This window comes from Geotrypetes seraphini, chromosome 1, assembly GCF_902459505.1.
Source record: "Geotrypetes seraphini chromosome 1, aGeoSer1.1, whole genome shotgun sequence".
NCBI classification, from domain to species: domain Eukaryota; kingdom Metazoa; phylum Chordata; class Amphibia; order Gymnophiona; family Dermophiidae; genus Geotrypetes; species Geotrypetes seraphini.
In genome coordinates this window covers 71,359,347-71,373,866 of record NC_047084.1, presented here as the reverse complement: position 1 = coordinate 71,373,866, position 14,520 = coordinate 71,359,347, and the positions used below count along the sequence as shown (strand labels likewise).

Here is a 14,520-nt window from a genome sequence, read left to right as displayed (position 1 = left end):
CTCGGAGAAATTGAAAAAGGACAGGTTTAGAACAAATGCTAGGAAGTTCTTTTTCACTCAGAGGGTGGTGGACACATGGAACGCGCTCCCGGAGGCTGTGATAGGCCAGAGCACGCTTCAGGGGTTCAAGGAGGGTCTAGATAGGTTCCTAAAAGAAAAGGGGATTGAGGGGTACAGATAGAAGTAGAGGTAGGTTATAAGAATAGTCAGAAACCACTTCACAGGTCATGGACCTGATGGGCCGCCGCGTGAGTGGACCGCTGGGCACGATGGACCTCTGGTCTGACCCAGTGGAGGCAACTTCTTATGTTCTTATGATTGTCCTCCCATATCTTGTTTGCAAGAGTATATACAAACCAGGTAGTGTATTTGGCAATGAGACTGGCTAGTCAGGTGGCAGACACACATTATAAAGAGAAATAGAAATCCAAATGAGTTTAAAATTCTATTTACATTTTTAAAATATATTTATATACCACTTATTTCCCAAGTGGTTTACATAGAACATAAGAAGCTTAAATATTCAAAGTTGTTTGTTGATTTACATAATTGTCATTTTAGGATGCATAAATCCAAAGGATTGGTACACAATGAGGTTTGAGAGTTATTCACCAGAGGAGATTGGGCTGATCTTAAGGTAGTGAAACAATGGGCAAGATGAGAACTGGAGGCAAAAAGGAGACAGGAATGGGAAGGAAGAAGCATAATGAGCAGAAAAAACTGAGAAGTTAAAAAGCCAACAGTGAAATGGGTCCCTGTTAGGATATCATTCAGATACGTGTTGTTTCACCCCACTTATTAACCCTTTTGATTGCTTATACTGTATATGTATCAACAACTAAAGGTTTTTTAACCATTGATTATTGCACACCCTGAAGTTAAGCAGTTCTGTGAGCTCTAAGTAATGAATGTTTGTTTGCTGCTCAAGTGTCTAAGGTTTTTCCTTTACGTTCAATAAAAACAAAGATTAACATATTTAGGCCCCCTTTTATGAAGCCTTTGGAGCTTTTACTACCATGGCCGGCAATAATTAAAAAAAAAAAAAAAGCCGAAGGGGGGTATTAATTTGTTCTGTGTGAATATGAGAAAGTGACCGACTTTTCCACAAACTGCATTGGTTGTTAATATCTTATATTTTGGGGAAGTCTTTTCCCTTATTTTGAGTACAGTAGAATCCCAGTTAATCAGTATTCAATTAACCAGCAAAAAAAAGTCTCCGGCGCTCCTGACTGACAGCCTCCAAAATCGTTTTTGTGCTCCTAACCCGACAACCCCCTCCCTCCAGTCCCTGAATTTGCAGCAGCGGCAACCACAAACCCCCCAACCCTTCAGCCCCCGAAGCAGCATTAGCAGCCGGTCCTGACAACCCCCCTCCTTCTCTCCAGCTCCAAAACAGCAGCGGTCCTGATCGCCAACCTCCCCCTCCACATCACCTGAAGCGGCAACCGGTCAACAGAGGCAGCGCTGTAAACAGGCTATTTGCGGCCAGCCCCAGCAGAGCCTTTCCTCTGGCATGCCACTTCTGATGCAGCAGAGTAAAGACCCTGCCAGGGTTGGTCGCAAGCAACCTGTTTACAGTGCTGCCTCTGTTGACCGGCTGCTGCTGCTGCTTCAGGTAAGGAAGGGAAGCAATGGGGGTTGACTGATCAGAACCGCTGGAGCTTTGGGGCTGGAGGGAGGGGAGTTGGTGGGTCAGTAGCGCTGCCTCTGCTGTTTTGGGGCTAAAGTGAGGGAGGGGGGTTGGCAGGTCAGGACCATTGTTGCTGCTTCGGGTAAATGAGAGGGGTCCAGGAAGCCAAACCCATGCAAAGGGAGGGAGAACATACGTTGGGTGGGGGGGAGGAGGGAGGGGAGGGTCCAGTAGGGTGAAGGGCAGGGGAGATGGATGGATGCTGGACTCATAAGTGTAGGGGGAGGGGGAAAGAAAGTGACCCAGACCAGAAAGAGTGGGAAGGGAGGAACAAATGCTGGACCCACAAGTGGGGGTGGGGGGATAAGGAGAGGAAAAGTGTGAGGTGGGAAGGGAGACAAAACTATTTTTAGAGTAACTCTCAAGCAACCAGAAACTACCATTATCAAGCATCTACCAATCCCCATGGGGGCTGGATAACTGAGAGTACTGTATTATGGAAATCTTTTGCCACAAGGCAATAAGTCCAGCAAGAGGGCAGGGCTGTCATAAATATCAACATATACAAACATATGCGTATTACATATAAATATATATCATATGAATTTATTGTAATCTGAGCTGTTGGATTGGCTTTATTTTTTGTAGTCCAGAGATGAGTATCTTAAATTCCAACAACCACATACAGTACTTGTGTGGATGTAAAGAGCAAACTAACTGAATACCCATTGGTCATTTTTCATGCTGCTTGGTTTAGAAGAATTTAAATCAGGCTTATCCAAAGTTCGGTTTTCAAGACATGAAAACCTCTCTCATGCATATTTTTAGGAATATCCTAAAACCTGGCTATCTACATACAGCCCTTGAGGATTGAACTTGGACAAGCTTGCTTTAGATGGAAATTTCTTACAGGAGACTACTCGATTTATAGGCAGTTCTGTTGAAAGACTATGAAATTTCTTCCATTTTATATGGTAAGCATTTGGCTTACTGAGCATATGCAGGGACTTCTGCCTTCAGTAGCTCCTTCCTGTGATGATCAGTTTTTTCTTTAGCTGCTCCTAAGTTGCAGCTCTCCCCTTTCCCATACACACAAGGAAAATAAAAAAGGAAAAATAATACAATATTTATGAAATCCAGCCTCCATTTAGGAATGGATTCCTCAGCAAGTAAAAAAAAAAAAAAGCAGAATATTTTCATCTTCTCACAAGAAATAAAAACAACAAAGAGAGAACCCATCGGCAATTACAGACTCTTCAGTTTCCAGATGGCAAAACCGGCAGACTTTAGGACCAACACAGCTCCCCTCAGTACTCCCTCCAGAGCCTAACATGGTCAGCAGTAGAGCTGCTCGATTCAGGAAAAAAAATTTTGATTCGATTCAGCCCATTGAATTGATTATTCGATTCGATTTTCTTGCCCAAGCAGGTGTTTTTTTCAAACATCCTGGTAGGTTTATTTTATAGCCTCTTCACCCCCTTTGCCCTCTCCTACCCACACTGGTGCTGTGGTGTAAACAAAATAAACAAACAAAAAACACTTTTCCTCTCTCTGTTAAATCTTAGCTCACGTTCGCAGTCTAACACCTTCTCTGGCAGAATACACATTTCAAATCTGACATATTGTAACAAGGCTGCCCTGTGAACTTCTAAAAGCTAAGTTACTCACCATTTCATATTCTGCTCTTTTCACTGGTTTTCAGCATTATATCTGCTTAATTTCTCTTCTCCTCCCTGTTTCTTACTAAAAAAAAATATAAAAAAGCACAAAAAAATCCTTCTCTTTCCTCTGTTAAATCTTATTTCCTCTTCCTGCAGTTTTGTTTAAAATACTGTGTTTTAGGTGTTTTAGGTGACTAAAGTAGGGAAAATCCTGTTATAAATCCTGTGTTTTAGGGTAGCACTGATAGAACCTGCAGTTTTGTTTAAAATACTGAGTTTTAGGTGGTATAGAGCCTATATTTCTGGTGCCTGTGGCTCAGGGTGACTAAAGTAGGGAAAATCTGTTATAAATCCTGTGTTTTAGGGTAGCACTGATAGAACCTGCAGTTTTGTTTAAAATACTGAGTTTTAGGTGGTATAGAGCCTATATTTCTGGTGCCTGTGGCTCAGGGTGACTAAAGTAGGGAAAATCTGTTATAAATCCTGTGTTTTAGGGTAGCACTGATAGAACCTGCATTTTTGTTTAAAATACTGAGTTTTAGGTGGTATAGAGCCTATATTTCTGGTGCCTGTGGCTCAGGGTGACTAAAGTAGGGAAAATCTGTTATAAATCCTGTGTTTTAGGGTAGCACTGATAGAACCTGCAGTTTTGTTTAAAATACTGTGTTTTAGGTGGTATAGAGCCTATATTTCTGTCTTACCAGTATTCAGCCATTGTTTTCTGCTGATTAGGTGGAGAAGGGAGGGGTTCTGTTTTACTTCTAAGGTTAATTGCATTATCTTTGGGACATTGCTGAAACAAGGCTGCCCTGCGAACTTCTAAAAGCTAAGTTACTCACCATTTCATATTCTGCTCTTTTCACTGGTTTTCAGCATTATATCTGCTTAATTTCTCTTCTCCTCCCTGTTTCTTACTAAAAAAAATATAAAAAAGCACAAAAAAATCCTTCTCTTTCCTCTGTTAAATCTTATTTCCTCTTCCTGCAGTTTTGTTTAAAATACTGTGTTTTAGGTGACTAAAGTAGGGAAAATCCTGTTATAAATCCTGTGTTTTAGGGTAGCACTGATAGAACCTGCAGTTTTGTTTAAAATACTGTGTTTTAGGTGGTATAGAGCCTATATTTCTGGTGCCTGTGGCTCAGGGTGACTAAAGTAGGGAAAATCTGTTATAAATCCTGTGTTTTAGGGTAGCACTGATAGAACCTGCATTTTTGTTTAAAATACTGTGTTTTAGGTGGTATAGAGCCTATATTTCTGTCTTACCAGTATTCAGCCATTGTTTTCTGCTGATTAGGTGGAGAAGGGAGGGGTTCTGTTTTACTTCTAAGGTTAATTGCATTATCTTTGGGACATTGCTGAAACAAGGCTGCCCTGTGAACTTCTAAAAGCTAAGTTACTCACCATTTCATATTCTGCTCTTTTCACTGGTTTTCAGCATTATATCTGCTTAATTTCTCTTCTCCTCCCTGTTTCTTACTAAAAAAAAAATATAAAAAAGCACAAAAAAATCCTTCTCTTTCCTCTGTTAAATCTTATTTCCTCTTCCTGCAGTTTTGTTTAAAATACTGTGTTTTAGGTGGTATAGAGCCTATATTTCTGGTGCCTGTGGCTCAGGGTGACTAAAGTAGGGAAAATCCTGTTATAAATCCTGTGTTTTAGGGTAGCATTGATAGAACCTGCAGTTTTGTTTAAAATACTGAGTTTTAGGTGGTATAGAGCCTATATTTCTGGTGCCTGTGGGGTGACTAAAGTAGGGAAAATCTGTTATAAATCCTGTGTTTTAGGGTAGCACTGATAGAACCTGCATTTTTGTTTAAAATACTGTGTTTTAGGTGGTATAGAGCCTATATTTTTGTCTTACCAGTATTCAGCCATTGTTTTCTGCTGATTAGGTGGAGAAGGGAGGGGTTCTGTTTTACTTCTAAGGTTAATTGCATTATCTTTGGGACATTGCTGAAACAAGGCTGCCCTGTGAACTTCTAAAAGCTAAGTTACTCACCATTTCATATTCTGCTCTTTTCACTGGTTTTCAGCATTATATCTGCTTAATTTCTCTTCTCCTCCCTGTTTCTTACTAAAAAAAAATATAAAAAAGCACAAAAAAATCCTTCTCTTTCCTCTGTTAAATCTTATTTCCTCTTCCTGCAGTTTTGTTTAAAATACTGTGTTTTAGGTGTTTTAGGTGACTAAAGTAGGGAAAATCCTGTTATAAATCCTGTGTTTTAGGGTAGCACTGATAGAACCTGCAGTTTTGTTTAAAATACTGAGTTTTAGGTGGTATAGAGCCTATATTTCTGGTGCCTGTGGCTCAGGGTGACTAAAGTAGGGAAAATCTGTTATAAATCCTGTGTTTTAGGGTAGCACTGATAGAACCTGCATTTTTGTTTAAAATACTGAGTTTTAGGTGGTATAGAGCCTATATTTCTGGTGCCTGTGGCTCAGGGTGACTAAAGTAGGGAAAATCTGTTATAAATCCTGTGTTTTAGGGTAGCACTGATAGAACCTGCATTTTTGTTTAAAATACTGTGTTTTAGGTGGTATAGAGCCTATATTTCTGTCTTACCAGTATTCAGCCATTGTTTTCTGCTGATTAGGTGGAGAAGGGAGGGGTTCTGTTTTACTTCTAAGGTTAATTGCATTATCTTTGGGACATTGCTGAAACAAGGCTGCCCTGTGAACTTCTAAAAGCTAAGTTACTCACCATTTCATATTCTGCTCTTTTCACTGGTTTTCAGCATTATATCTGCTTAATTTCTCTTCTCCTCCCTGTTTCTTACTAAAAAAAAATATAAAAAAGCACAAAAAAATCCTTCTCTTTCCTCTGTTAAATCTTATTTCTTCTTCCTGCAGTTTTGTTTAAAATACTGTGTTTTAGGTGGTATAGAGCCTATATTTCTGCCTTACTAGTAGTCTTACTTATAGTCCCACCAACCCCAGGGACCACTATTCATATATAGAGACCCATATAATCAGGACTTCACAACCAATCAAGATGACCTTTATTCTATGCAATCACTGTGGTGCTTTAATTCCAAGACATACTATTTGGAGGCTTAAGGCTTGCCCCATCTGTCTTCAACTTGCCAGTATTAAGGAGGAGCTCTGCAAACTTAAACAGGAATTGAATACAATTAAAGCAGCTTCCATCACTCCACAAAATCATACCAACTTACCACCTCTACCTCAAAGAATAAAACAGCCCAGGAATAAATGGGTCACAGTAGGCTCAGGAAGACTGCGACATGTAACACAGAAACATCCACCTTCACTAATATTACCTCTACAGAATTCCTTCGCTCCACTAGTGCACTGCGATACTCAGGAAAACAGAAGGGAGGTGGGACTGGAACCAATGAAGGAAACTCAAGAGAACAAGAGCACCCTAAGTACAAATAAAAAAGCCAAAAACAGAAAACTATTACTGTTGGGGGATTCCATCATCAGAGGCATTAACCTTGGAACACAGGGCGAGGAGTCCAAAATAGTGAAATGTCTTCCAAGATCCTCAGCTACCAGGAGTTCCAGGCAAATACTGACTATAATTAAGGAAGAAACTAAGGATTTTAACACTGATGTTGTTATCCATCTGGGAACAAATGACCTGGCCAACAACTCCACACTTGCAGCACAGAAAGCTTTTCGGGAGCTTGGTGAGGGCGTGAAACCTTTTGTAAAGACTTTAGCTTTTTCTGAAATACTGCCTGCATATGGAAAAGGAGAGCAAAGAATGAAAAACACAGAGGACTTTAATAGATAGCTCAAAGCTTGGTGTCATCAAGAAGGCTTCAGGTACATAGGAGGATGGGGAAATACATGGAAGGACAAGAAGCTATATTGCACTGATGGGCTACATATTACTACAGCAGGAAAAAGAAACCTTGCAGAGAAATTTAGACAATATTTTTCCAGGCATTTAAACTAGAAGGTGGGGGTGGTGTATGTACGAAGGACAATTATAGAGACCACCCCCGGCAAAAGAAAAGATGTGATAGTAGTAAAGGCTGCAACATAAGCAATATCAGCAACTCATTTCTTAGTATTGCAACGGAAAGTGAAATGACACAAAAATCCATACGAAAAAGGAGATTATTGCTGAAAAATAGATGGAAAGCGATGACCACAAATGCTCGCAGTCTAAGCAACAAAGTTCATGATCTGCAAGCCCTGATATTAGAGGCAGATCTAGATATTGTTGCTATCACAGAGACATGGTTCAGTGAATCACATGGATGGGATGCAAACATACCGGGATATAATCTTTTTAGGAAGGACAGAGATGGTCATAAAGGTGGAGGAGTAGCTCTCTATGTAAAGATCAATATCCAAGCGACCGAAATGCAAGGGACCTGGGGAGAGGAAGAAGCGATATGGATTGCTCTGAAAAGAGAAGATGGAACTTCTATCTACGTGGGTGTAGTCTACAGACCTCCGACTCAATCGCAGCAAATTGATAAGGATCTGATTGTGGATATCCAAAAGTTTGGAAGGAAAGAGGAGGTTCTGCTGTTGGGAGATTTCAACCTGCCGGATGCGGACTGGAATGTTCCGTCTGCGGAATCGGAAAGAAGTAGGGAGATTGTGGATGCCTTTCAAGAGGCTCTGCTCAGACAAATGGTGACGGAACCCACAAGGGAAAAAGCGATATTGGATCTGGTCCTCACAAATGGAGAGAGTATCTCTAATGTTCGAGTGGGTGCTCACCTGGGTAGTAGCGATCATCAAACGGTTTGGTTTGATATAACGGCTAAAGTGGAGAGCGGCCGCACGATACTTAAAGTCCTAGATTTCAAACATACGGACTTTAATGCAATGGGAAAGTACCTGAAGAAAGAGCTGTTAGGATGGGAGGACATAAGAGAAGTGGAAAGACAGTGGGCTAAGCTGAAAGGAGTGATAAAAATGGCTACGGACCTTTATGTGAAGAAAATCAATAAAAACAAAAGAAAAAGGAAGCCGATATGGTTCTCCAACCTAGTGGCTGAGAAAATAAAGGCGAAAGAGTTGGCGTTCATGAAATATAAAAAAACCCAAGAAGAGGAGAGCAGAAAAGACTACAGGGTGAAACTGAAAGAAGCCAAGAGAGAGATACGTTTGGCGAAGGCACAGGCGAAAGAACAAATGGCTAAAAATGTAAAAAAGGGAGATAAAAATTTTTTCAGATATATTAGTGAAAGGAGGAAGATAAAAAATGGAATTGCTAGGCTAAAAGATGCTGGGAACAAATATGTGGAGAGTGATGAGGAGAAAGCAAATGTGCTAAACAAATACTTCTGTTCTGTGTTCACAGAAGAAAATCCTGGAGAAGGACCGAGATTGTCCGGCAAAGTTACACGAGAAAATGGAGTAGATTCTGCGCCGTTCACGGAGGAGGGTGTTTATGAGCAACTTGAAAAACTGAAGGTGGACAAAGCGATGGGACCAGACGGGATCCATCCCAGGATACTAAGGGAACTCAGAGAGGTTCTGGCGAGTCCTATTAAAGACTTGTTCAACAAATCTCTGGAGACAGGAGTGATTCCTGGGGATTGGAGGAGAGCGGATGTGGTCCCTATTCATAAAAGTGGTCACAGGGATGAAGCAGGAAACTACAGGCCGGTGAGCCTCACTTCAGTTGTTGGAAAAATAATGGAAGTGTTGCTGAAAGAAAGGATAGTGTATTTCCTTGAATCTAATGGGTTACAGGATCCGAGGCAACATGGCTTTACAAAAGGTAAATCGTGCCAAACGAACCTGATTGAATTTTTTGATTGGGTGACCAGAGAGCTGGATCGAGGACATATGCTAGATGTAATTTATTTGGATTTCAGCAAAGCCTTTGATACAGTTCCTCATAGGAGGCTGTTGAACAAACTTGAAGGGCTGAAGTTAGGACCCAAAGTGGTGAACTGGGTCAGAAACTGGCTGTCGGACAGACGCCAGAGGGTGGTGGTTAATGGAAGTCGCTCGAAGGAAGGAAAGGTGACTAGTGGAGTCCCTCAGGGTTCGGTGCTGGGGCCAATCCTGTTCAATATGTATGTAAGTGACATTGCTGAAGGGTTAGAAGGAAAAGTGTGCCTTTTTGCAGATGATACCAAGATTTGTAACAGAGTAGACACCGAAGAGGGAGTGGAAAATATGAAAAAGGATCTGCAAAAGTTAGAGGAATGGTCTAATGCCTGGCAACTAAAATTCAATGCAAAGAAATGCAGAGTAATGCATTTGGAGATTAATAATAGGAAGGAACCGTATATGCTGGGAGGAGAGAAGCTGATATGCACGGATGGGGAGAGGGACCTTGGGTGATAGTGTCCGAAGATCTAAAGGCGAAAAAACAGTGTGACAAGGCAGTGGCTGCTGCCAGAAGGATTCTGGGCTGTATAAAGAGAGGCGTAGTCAGTAGAAGAAAGAAGGTGTTGATGCCCCTGTACAGGTCATTGGTGAGGCCCCACTTGGAGTATTGTGTTCAGTTTTGGAGACCGTATCTGGCGAAAGACGTAAGAAGACTTGAGGCGGTCCAGAGGAGGGCGACGAAAATGATAGGAGGCTTGCACCAGAAGACATATGAGGAGAGACTGGAAGCCCTGAATATGTATACCCTAGAGGAAAGGAGAGACAGGGGAGATATGATTCAGACGTTCAAATACTTAAAGGGTATTAACGTAGAACAAAATCTTTTCCTGAGAAAGGAAAATGGTAAAACCAGAGGACATAATTTGAGGTTGAGGGGTGGTAGATTCAGGGGCAATGTTAGGAAATTCTACTTTACGGAGAGGGTGGTGGATGCCTGGAATGCGCTCCCGAGAGAGGTGGTGGAGAGTAAAACTGTGACTGAGTTCAAAGAAGCGTGGGATGAACACAGAAGATTTAGAATCAGAAAATAATATTAAAGATTGAACTAGGCCAGTTACTGGGCAGACTTGTACGGTCTGTGTCTGTGTATGGCCGTTTGGAGGAGGATGGGCAGGGGAGGGCTTCAATGGCTGGGAGGGTGTAGATGGGCTGGAGTAAGTCTTAACAGAGATTTCGGCAGTTGGAACCCAAGCACAGTACCGGGTAAAGCTTTGGATTCTCGCCCAGAAATAGCTAAGAAGAAAAAAAAAAAAAAAAAAATTTTTAAATTGAATCAGGTTGGGCAGACTGGATGGACCATTCGGGTCTTTATCTGCCGTCATCTACTATGTTACTATGTAATCACAAAATAGAAAATGATTTTTTCTATCTTTTGTTGTCTGGTCATTATTCAAAGCGTTTTGGTCCCAGGCTCTGGTTATCTTCTGATAACTCGCTTGCCAGTCTCCTGCCCATTTGTCGTTTTCTTTTTTCTCCGTACTAACCATCCATCTTCCATCTCTGTTCTCCCCTTCCTTTTCGCTTCCCTCCCCTGGAGGTCTGACATCTTTCCTTTTTTTCCATCTCCATCCCCAGATCCACCTTTTCTCAACTACCCTTTCATCAACTACCCTTTCATCCTTCATCTCTCCCTCCTTCCCCACAACCCCAGGGTCCACCATCTCTCCCTTTCTCTTCCCAACTACCCTCCTATCCAGTATCTCTATCCCCCTCCACACCATCCCTTGTGTCCAACTTCTCTCCCTTTCTGTTCCTTCCCTCCCTCAATCTCATTTTCCACCATCTCTCTCCCTCTCCTCTGTTTTTAGACCCATTATTTCTTCCCCCCAAAGTCCGGCATATGCACGTCTCTTTGAACCCCCCTTCCCTCCCTCCCTCTATGTACTTCTACACCAGGGTCCTCCTCTCCGAAGGCCTGTCCCCCTGAAGGCCTGCCTATCCCCCCTGAAGGCCTGCACCCCTCCCCTGAAGACCTGCACTACCCCCCTGAAAGCCTGCCTGTCCCCCCCCAAAAGCCTGCGTGTTCTCCCATGACCTCTCGCATATCCATTTACCTAATACCAGCAGCGGAGCAGCCTGCAGAGAGGCTCACCGGTACTTTAGCAATCCTTGCAGGTTGCCATAGGCCTCTGAAGCTGTCTTCCCTCTGCCGCGGACCCGCTCCTCCTCTGACGTCAGAGGCAGGATCGCGGCAGAGGGAAGACAGCTCCAGAGGCCTATGGCAACCTGCAAGGATCGCTAAAGTACCTGCGATCCTCTCTGCAGGCTGCTCTGCTGCTGGCATTAGGTAAATGAATGTGTAGGAGGTCAGGAGGGAACATGCAGGCCTTTGGAGGAGGAGGAGGACAGGCCGGCGATCCTCTCTGCAGGCTGCTCCACTGCTGGCATTAGGTAAATGGATGTTCGGGAGGCCAGGGGGGAAGCCAGACACCGCAGCACTTCCCGACTTACCTCGCCCTCTAAAACAGGAGCGGCAGCGGCCGGCCAGCAAGAGGAAGTGCTGCCAATCCTGCTTTAAGGGGGGAGGGGGGAGGGTCAGTCACCGAATCAGGAGGCCACATTTTTTTTTATTATTATTATAAATTGATTCGAATTGATTCACCCAAAGTGAATCGGTGAATCGATTCAAATAGTGAATCGGGCTACAGTAGTCAGCAGCGGCTGCTCTTGTTCACAGCTCAGCACATCAGGAGAACTGACTCGCTGACCAGGGGCGCCCTTCCCATTGGACCCTAAAATCTGTTTGCTGGGTCTGCATAATAAGAGGTTGCAGATGAAAAGTTCGCCTAAAGCGAATGTGCCTGGCTACAGCTAAGTGTTTAATAGTGGCCAAGTGGAAACATCTTGTAGTCCCATACTTCAGGACTGGCTCCTTAAATTACAACATTTGGCAGAACTGGAAAAGCTGACAGATAAACACCATGGTTGGTTTGATTCTACACAGGAAATATGGATTCAATCAGATTTGATTCTGCATCATTGAGATAAAGGGTTGGTGCATTGTAGCCATTGTTTAAGGAATTTCTTCTCAGATTGTTTATATAGATAGTTTAATAAGCTTTCTTTTGATACTCTGCACTTCTGACAGATAGGGAGAGGGGGGGAAAGGGGGTTTGGGCGGGTGAAGGACCATTCTCTTTTTTTTCCAAATTCTTTATTCATTTTTACAACTTACAAGTGTAATCAGAAATAACATTTAAACTTACAATCAAACAAACATCACTTGAATTTCTATTACAATCATCTTAAATTAATAAAATTTATCCCCCCCTTCCCGCCCTTACCATATCATATGTAATCATGTATATCATATAATATATTCTTTTCTACTAATTCAAGCAATTAATGTAAAATCATAACCCCCCCCCCCCAATTGAAGGACCATTCTCTATTTTGTTGATTATTTTGTATACAATGTTTGTTCCTTTGTAGTCTTGGGATTTATGGAAAAATGACAATTTTTTCAATAAAAGTTTATTGCTACAAAAAATAGATTGCTTTTTATATTTTCAGATTTGCCACCTCACTGTTGCCTCTTGGCCTTTGAGCTTTTCTGCTGCAGATTCCAGCAGCAAATGTTTTCCGAGTAGGAGCAATAGCAAGTTGGCAGACGTAAAAGGTTCAAAATAATTAAGCAATTCCATTATGCTCTTTCCTAGACTGTTATTGCTCTATATAGGTATTTGAATGGTGTGGGCTATATATTTTCTTTCTCTGTAGAATTACTGGATGAAGTAGGCTTCTGCCTGCTAAGGAATTTAAAACACTTTGTATCATCATGCAGGATGCGTGTTGTCATTATTTTTTCTCTTAATCCTATGCATTATTCTTTTTCTATTAGCAGACTTCAGTTTCTCTGCGTTGTGTGTCCTGTCATGGTGATTTTCCATCTCGGAATAAGCTTTTTGAACATTTAAAGGTCACGGGCCATGCGACAGCCATTAATTCACCATCTTCAAATGGACCCCTTAACTCCAAAACAAAAAAGGAAAAACGTAAAAACAGATAGGACGTCTGCATATCACTGCAAAGAACAGCATTTCAAATAGCCAAAAATATAGAAAGCAGAAGAAAACCAGATGAAGGGGGCTCCACAGGCTAACTAGGTCTCGAGTCTTTGGATGTGTACAATCTTATGCAAACCTGTTCAGTTGCACAGTTCTGATATTTCTGTGACATTCTGGCAGACGGGTCTGGTCATCTGGATGACTCATCCCTTAATAGATAGAAAACGGATACAGCTGCAGTTTGTATGGAGGACATTTGTGCAGGGAAATAAATGTGCAAATGTTTTTGTACTACATTATGTATAAAGTATAAAGTGGCTATTTTTTAATTAGTGAACCTTTGCTTCAGTGGACTGTAGAGTAGAAAGACCTGTTTTCACTGTGATAGGGGAGTTACCGTATTTTCACGCATATAACGCGCACACGGGTATAGCGCGCAGGAACAAGGAATGTATGTAAGAAAATTTTGGTATAGCGTGCCCACGCGTATACCACGCATGCTCCTCATTGAACTTTCATAATCCATGCCAGCGTTGTAAGTCCTATTTATCTAACTGTTGCTTCGTATGCAAAATGACTTCACAAGAAATATTAGTTGAGCTATTTAATTATCAGCAAATGCCGCCAGCAGGGAAATTACCAATGAAGTAATTTTGTTTCCCAGGTTTTCTATTGTAATGCCTATTCTATTGTGATGCGGTGTTTTCTGTCTTGCTGGTGCCCTCCTCCATCTTCCTGCATCGTTCGCTGAAAGCCGCGGGCAGCGGATCCTATGTGCCTCTTGCGGCTGACCCAGAAGTGTTCCTCTGATGTCACGACGTCAGAGGGAACGCTTCCCAGCCGCAGGAGGCGCATGGAAGCCGCTGCTGCGGCTTTCAGCGAACGCTGCAGGAAGATGGAGGAGGGCGCCAGCAAGACAGAAACCAATTGTATAACGCGCATGGTTATGCGCGGTTTGTAAAATCTTGTATAACGCGCGCGTTTTATGCGTGGAAATACGGTACTTGTTAGCAGCAGAACCTACTGATTGGATCTCAGGATTGGAACCCCTTGTATTTATTTGCTGATGGAACACTATAATTTTGAAGAAGGGGCAATGTAGCAAAAAGATTTTCATTTGCCATGTAAATAGATTAAGAGGGTGCTAAGTATAAAATAGGACACACAGCATTTGGCAGATACTGGCTGTTAGCATGTGCTAAGCTTTAGTAAAAAGGCCTCTAAATAAGTTACTATATTATACTACTAGTAACTTTACATGCTGTTTTACTAAGCTGTGCTAATAAATGGGCTTAATGTGCCCTTATTCAGGTCTTTCCCGGGTGCTAGGCTCATTTCTTGCATGACCATGAAAAAGCATTTTTTGTATTTTTTAATTTATGGCTGTGCACTA

At 42.1% G+C, this 14,520-nt stretch overlaps 1 protein-coding gene across 2 annotated transcripts in view; it reads left to right on the top strand.

The window, feature by feature from the left end:
- Positions 1 to 13,939, top strand: part of DNAJC21 (DnaJ heat shock protein family (Hsp40) member C21) — an 88,982-nt gene extending 75,043 nt beyond the window's left edge. The window contains exon 12 of one of the 2 annotated variants that reach the window (XM_033932987.1): positions 12,965 to 13,939. In XM_033932987.1, coding sequence (XP_033788878.1) covers positions 12,965 to 13,129 — 165 coding nt within the window. In that variant the 3' untranslated portion in view covers positions 13,130 to 13,939. Of the gene's footprint in view, positions 1 to 12,961 lie in introns of both variants that reach the window. The other variant, XM_033932980.1, reaches the window with a different exon arrangement.
- The last annotated feature ends 581 nt before the right edge of the window (positions 13,940 to 14,520 follow it).